Genomic DNA, 7641 nt, shown 5'->3' on the forward strand with positions numbered 1-7641 from the left:
TAAATATACATACCACATAATTAAAATATGAATAAATAACAAAATACATCAATTTGAACAAATAACAAAATTAAAAATAATAATACGTACACAAATTTAAATAAATGTTCTAAAATACTCTACAAATAACAAAATTACAAATTTAATAGCTACACAAATTTAAATAAATGACTAAATTAAAATACATAAATTTGTTACACGTACAAAAATTTAACACATAAAAACTTAAAATACTACCTAAAATACTCTACAAATAACAAAATTAAAAATTACATACCTACACAAATTTAAATAAATTACCAAATTAAAATACATAACAAAATTAAAAATTTAAACATGTACATAAATTTTACACAAATAAACTTAAAATATTACCTAAAATAGTCTACAAATAACAAAATTAAAAATTAAATAACTACAAAAATTAAAATAAATGACCAAATTAAAATACATAACAAAATTAAAAATTTAAACACGTACATAAATTGTACACACACAAATAAACTTAAAATATTGCCTAAAATAATGTACAAATAACAACATTAAAAATTAAATAGCTACAAAAATTTAAATAAATAACCAAATTAAAATACATAATAAAATTAGAAATTGTTACACGTACAAAAATTTTACACAATAAAACTTAAAATACTACATAAAATACTCTACAAATAACATAATTAAAAATTAACATAGCAACATAAATTGAAATAAATGACAAAATTAAAATACATACTTAATAAAATTATAAAATAAAATATGTACATAAATTTAACACAACAAAACTTAATTTACCAACTAAAATACTCTATACATAACAAAATTAAATATTAAAATACCTACATTAAATTAATTAAATGACCATATTTTTTTTCCAATTATTAAAATTTAAATTATATAACAAATATTATACACAAAAAAATGGTATTAAATCAAAAAAAATTCATGGAATAAAAAATTTAAAGAACGTATATATAAAATTAATAAAGTATCATATATTTCAATAAAAACTATAATTCAATAAACTAAATAATATTCAAATTCTAACTAAACCTAAAATACCAATATTATACAAACCTAATAAATCTAAACCAAATAATAATAACATAACAACTAAAATTATCGTACAAATAATTTTATCACAAATAATAACATACAAATTTTAAAAATCTTAACAAAATTATATTAATAAATCAACTATAGCTAACGTACAAATAATAATATACCAACTAAATCATATTTAAACATACTACTTAAAATTTAAAAGTTTCACCTAACATCAACAAACTCAACATATCTATATATAAAACAATTAATACTATACTAATTTACAAAATTTTAAAAAAATTATATTATCAAATTAACTAAAACTAACCTAACAATATATATATATATATATATATATATATATACAACAGGAACAATCACGTAAATAATTTTCACTAAAATTATGTTTCAAAATATATATATATATATATATATATATATATAATACAACATATATTTACCAGTATAAAATACTTACCAGAAATAAAGCAAGAAGAACAACAATGTAGTGCAGTAATATGAAGAAGAAGAAGAGTAATATGAAGAAGAAGAAAGCGTACCAAGCGTAGCTGAGTTCCTCCTTTTATAATGGTCAATTGAAACAAAGCAAATCGCCAGCCAGCTTGGCGATTCCAGTGAAGCTCATCCCGCCATCCTGATTCGCGAGTCCACTGCTGCAGCTGCAACTTCTGCATGGCCTGTGCCACTGACGCCTAGCCCTGAGGCCTACGTGCTGGGAACTCACCAATCAAACTGGCGGTTCCCCTTGCTGTCGCATGTCGCCACTCTTCTAATGGTGATTTCTAGTCAAACTTGGGCATATCGCTGCTGTCAGTGGCGAGTCCAGTCAGCAGCAACAAACCCGCCAGTCTCACTGACGGTTTGCTTGCACCATGCGGTTACGTCCAAAACTGCCCCTTGGATAAATAGTTTTAAAACCACCCCATCTAAGAAAAAAGTTTTTAAAACTAACCCAAATGGGGAAATTTGGCTTAATCCCTACTATCATCAGAATTCCTCTGTCCCCTTAAATCTCTTCAAAGAAAATCTTCTTTCCCTTAAACCTCTTCAAAGAAAAATTGACGGCGTGAAATCAAGTGCGTAAGCGTAAGCGACTTCACCTATCGTTTTTATTTTGGCCGAGTTACTTCACCTTTCGTTTTCACTTCCCAATTTCTTCTCTGCGAATTTTCGCGCCTAAAAAAACACCCAATTCCGCATCCATTCCTTCCTTCATACTCGCTGTTCTTGCCTCTGATTTTGCACCTTCTCCAATTTTCTCAGCGTCCTCATTCTTGCAAAACTGATTTGATTCAATGGTTAGCTTTATTTCTCTTTTCTCCCCCCCCCCCCCCCCCTTTGTCATTATTTTTTGAATGTGTAGTTTGGACGTAATTCATCGGGTGTTTGTTTCCTGTGTGATACGATAATTTTTTAGAATCTTTTTTGTTCTTTTAATTTGTTTTAGCAAAATGCTTAGTTCTTGGGGTATATGGGTTGAGGGGAGTGAGATATTGAATGGAAGAACACAGGAAGAGAAGGAGAAATAGATGTGACAAATGAATTATAGGAAGAGAAATGATGTGAAAATGTGACGACAGAAGTGAATATATGATGATGATGATGATTACTCTCTGTTTTAATGGATTCTTGTGGTTGTTTTTCTTTTCTTTTTAATCAGAAAGAGCATGGATGGTCATTAAATAACGCATAAATGATCATGGAGTAGTAAAAGTGATAGTAGAACTTTTTGTTTTTCTTTCTTCTGCTTCTTGAGATTTTTATTTTGTTAAAATCCTGTTGTTATTTCGCAACTATGGAATGGACATCAATTTGATATATTTGTAGAATTAGCAGTGTGCTTTGTGATATATTATGTGTAATTTGTGTGTCTGTGGATATTGACAAAATTGTAGATTTTTATATTAGGCTAATGTTGCTAAGATGCACTGTTGTTAAATAGCAGTTATAGTGGAACTATAGTGCTATTGCATTGGGGAAATCCTTAGATCCATTATTGCGACTCTGTCCGCTAATGTGCTGCTATGATATATAGTGCATTATTAGCTTTCTGCCATTTTTTGCATTCTGCAATTGACAGCACTGCTAAAAGATGCAAGGCGGGTTTGAAGATTTGTCTCACCTTGGGCTGGGTGGGCATAGCAGTAGCACTTTAGCACTTGTTTTTTGAGAGTATGAGATAAATAATGGTGGTTGAATACTTTAATTATTTAAAAAAAAACTTGACTAAGGAGGTCTGCACATGTGTTGATTGTTCCTGTCCTTGTAAAGGTGACCCTTCTTAACCCTTACTCCGCTTTGTTTAAAGGAACAGGATTACATGGGTGGATATGGTGGAACTCATTAAGAGTTTCAGGTTGGTAGCAACTGTTCTATTTGCAACATTTTGAATTTGTCTCTTTGTGTTGTTAGGTTCGTTTGAAATATCGCAAAATCTGAATGGCATGTCAGCCTGTCATCTGTTTTTGTAAGTAGTTTTGGAAGTGTCAGTATTTGTGTTGGGACTCTAATTATGATGATACTGATAATATGCCATCCTTTTTCTTATTAAACCTGAATGTTTTTCAAAAACGGGATTAGGTTGAGGATTCAATATGGTTTGAATGATTTAGTCTGGTTTTGAGTTATTGGATTACTCTAATGGTTCAATGGGTTGATGCTGATTGCAAGCAACTCCTGGTGGTAGTGAGACTAGTGTGTTCCGTTTGGTTTCTAAACCAATGGAGGCCTAAGAATGTTTTTGTATCTCTTTTCCAATCCCTCCCTTCATCTCACATGAATGCTGTAGCCATATCAATTTATGAACTGCTTCATGTTCAAATGCTTATTCACAGATTAGGAGGTTTCAAAATAGAAATGACTGGAATGCTAGATCGTTTAGAGGTTTCCGTCAGAGGCAGTTTAACTACCATGACCAAGTTCCTCATAAGATTGGTGGAGGCAAAACAGGTAATAAATATATGAAGACAAATGATGGGTTAAGAAGACCCATGGAATCATCTAAACATTATATTGATTCTCCATGGCCAGCTGTGACATATGATATAATGGCACCATCACCTGTGGTGGGGTCTAGTTTCAAGCTTGTATATCAGCAAATCTTAGACTCACAGGCTCAATTATTGGAAGGCAAAGAATATCATAAGATTCAAAATCCTACTGTAGAAACAAATGATCATCCACATGCCCCTGCAGATTCTAATATTTACACCCAACCAGAAGATGTGAGTTCTGATTCTGCAGCAAGAGAACTAAGACCACCAAAAGTGGGATACTGTAAAATTTGTGAGGTTCATCTACCCTATTGCAAAACATTGGAAATGCATAACCAAGAAAATAGTCATCAAAGAATATTGAAACTATATGAGGAAATACAGAGACTAAAAACTTCAAATGGGCAGAGGCCGAATTCTCAAAAGAATTTGGTAGTTCTACCTAAGACAGTTCATATATCTGGGAAAAATGGTCACCCACAAAAAAATATGAGTTCAGAAGCTAGTATTTTGAAGCACAAGAATTACCTGAAGAAAGGTATGGGGCTGACTTGTGAAATTCCAGCTAAAGGACCTGAAGTGAAACCTAGGGATAATAGTGGGGCACAGGGTCATGGTTTCAAGCAGAATATTAGGGGTCCCAAAATAGGTAAATCAAGTTTCAAGCTACAGTCTCAACGCATTTTAGCTTCACAGACACCTGTATCAGAACACAAAGAACATGCTATACATATTGGAACAGAATCCCAATTATCAAAAGACACAGCAGATTGTGAGAACCAAAGTTGTACTGATGAGAAAAACAATCAGCTGCTGCCATCAATTGTAGTGGAGTTCAATTCCCCTTCAGGTTCCAGTACTAACACCCAAACTACAGATGAATGTTCTAAAGCTGAACAAAGGATAGAGATTCTCACCCATCAGTCAGGGACAACTCAGCTGTCTCAGGTGTTCTCATTTGTTAATTTTCTGTGAAACTAACAAACAATATAGGGGCTGCTTAAGAGGTTTTCTGTACAAATTTGGCTATAATTTTATTGTTTGGTGTTAGTGAACTAAATTATCAGTATTACTATTAGCATAACAGGTATGATTCTGCTTAACCTACCCTTGATGATTAATTTAGACTTGTCAATTGAACAAATCTACAATTCTACTAGTTAATAATTGTTGATTGAATAACCATTTTATTTTTTTGGGTAGTGTCTTGTCTCCATAAAATGACAAGAACTTGAATTGATCAGAGGAAAGAATTGTTAATGATTTGCAACATCTAACACAAATCTTTTTATCGCAATCTTTAGCAAGAATATTGATGCACTATATGTAGCAAGTTTTATGACTTATATCCACATTTTGAAAAAAAATCTTTTTGTTACATAAAAAACCTACTAGTTTTTGCTCACATATGTCTGTTACGGTGTTCTGTGGAAGAGTATGAGTTTCTTTTGAGTTATTCATCTGCTCTTATAAAATATGAATCACTGAAGTAAAACTCTGTACAATTGTTGTTGCAGGTAGCTGTTTGTCTTCAGTGTGGCAATGCAGGATTTCCAGAGACACTTGTGTTTTGCAACAAGTGTCAGGTATATGCACTTCATAGGTATTTGTCTTTACTCTTTGTCTACTTGCTTTAATGTACTTTTAGCAATATTTCATCATTCAGATGCTGCCTCTTCTAATGTGCCAGAGGGATATTCTTTAAATTTCCATTAATACTAATAGTAAGGTGGGAGTATTCCCAATTTTATTTGCTGAATCCAATGAACATTGAAATGATAGATGGGCCTGGTATTTGTACCTGAACCTGTGTCATGCACATAGAATTCTATCTTTGCTTTTAATTATTTTCCTACCATATATAAGACAGGAATGATTTGACTTCAGTAAAACTGCTTGTGAAATTATGATTTTAGCAGGTTTTCTTCACCACAATTAGCTGCATATACATGTATTTTTATTGCCATATGGACATTATTTCAAGTTACTCTTAGTATAGAAGATGGGCGGAATATTTGTTTGTATTCTAAAATAAAGTAATATGTATCTTAAATATGATTTAGATCTGTTGATTGCAGTTTTTATTAGAAAAATTTATTTAATATACATTCTGTAAATTATAGAAAATCATCCTTTAAATACCACCAAGTTGATGCACAATACAAAAGTATTAATACCATGAACTTCCTTTTCCGCCTCAGAAGCCTAGTGATTTTAGTATGTTATTCAACTTTCCACCCAGCATTTTCTAAACCAGAAACTTTTGCTTCGTATGCAGTTATAGTTTTGTATTCTTAAATGCATATTGACCTTATGCAACTCAACTCTCCCCTTTCAGGTATTGTTTAGATGGGCCTGTGATTTTTACCGATGATGTTACTTGGTTTTGTGAGGATTGCGAAGCAAAGGTGACATCTTTTCATGATAGTTGTACTCTTCTCCCATCTGGAAAAAAAATCTCTCTAAATTCGGGAAATGATGCATCTCAAGCCAGAATAGAGCCAAAAAGCTGCATAGAGAGTGTAAAAAACAAGCAAGAGCCACAAAATATTATAGCTAAAACAATGGTGCTGTTATCTGATAATCACAGTTTGTCTCATCATGGGTTGTCTCAATGCATTAACAACGCTGAAAAAGAAAATAAGTTTGAGAAAGAGTTTCAACCAGATCCAAAAGATGAAGCTAATACTAGTGAGTCTTTAAATGCTACTGTTCCATACCCTATTGCTGATCCAGTCTGGAGGTGAGAAATTTTTTTCCCACCCTTTCAGAAGCTGATAAATTTTCTAGCTGCTATGATGAAGCATTGTCTAAAGTTGAATTTTCTGGCCAATAGGGGAAGTTTGCGCATCTCTGACCCAAGTTTTGGTACTGTCATTGGTCTTCTGGCCCATGTGTCCACTTTAGCAAGCCCCAAAGTTCTGGAGGAGACAAGATTTTTCCCTGATGTGCTTTGCCCAGACTTGCGCCCAAGAACTGCGGTGTGGCCAAAGTCTTTCATGAAATGTGGACCAAATATGGATAGCATTGCTCTTTATTTTTTTCCTGATAGTGAAAGGTGATTTTTCGGACAAACTAGCATTATCTGATTCCTCTCTCTTTAATTCAGTTCTAAATATGTCATGCTTTTACAGAGTTGAGAGGGCCTTTCACAAGCTGGTAGAGGACATGATGTACTTTGACCTTTCCTTAAGAACAGAGGTTGAAAATGCAGAGCTTCTAATTTTTCCTTCTATATTACTCCCTATTCAATGCCGAAGTGAGTCACATTTATATTTATACTACTTTTTTCAATGGCACATATCAAATTTATTGTTTGTAAAACAAAATTGTGTGTTGGATTACTTCTGCAGGATTTCAAGAAAAGTACTACTTGTGGGGTGTCTTCAGAGCAAAGAAACCATCACTGTAAAAATGGTTTGGTATGTGGTGGAGAGCTTACTAGTATTGAAAAGACCTTAAACCCTTTAGAAACAACAGAGTCCCTTCAAGACAGAGGACTTGTGGTAGTTCTAGTACAGTTAATTCAGTGTCTATACCCATTTTTTATATAATGTGAATTAGTACATTATAGTTTGCA

At 32.6% G+C, this 7641-nt stretch overlaps 1 protein-coding gene across 1 annotated transcript; it reads left to right on the forward strand.

Moving 5' to 3' along the window:
- Positions 1-1902: 1902 nt before the first annotated feature.
- LOC114367073 lies at positions 1903-7641 on the forward strand. Its single transcript, XM_028324164.1, has 7 exons — positions 1903-2366; positions 3903-5009; positions 5579-5664; positions 6400-6804; positions 6898-7119; positions 7196-7320; positions 7415-7641. The coding sequence occupies exons 1-7, from the start codon at positions 2364-2366 to the stop codon at positions 7471-7473; spliced, it is 2007 nt and encodes a 668-aa protein (XP_028179965.1). The 5' UTR covers positions 1903-2363; the 3' UTR covers positions 7474-7641.

The sequence above is a fragment of the Glycine soja genome, chromosome 9 (assembly GCF_004193775.1).
Source record: "Glycine soja cultivar W05 chromosome 9, ASM419377v2, whole genome shotgun sequence".
In the NCBI taxonomy this organism is placed as follows: Eukaryota; Viridiplantae; Streptophyta; class Magnoliopsida; order Fabales; family Fabaceae; genus Glycine; species Glycine soja.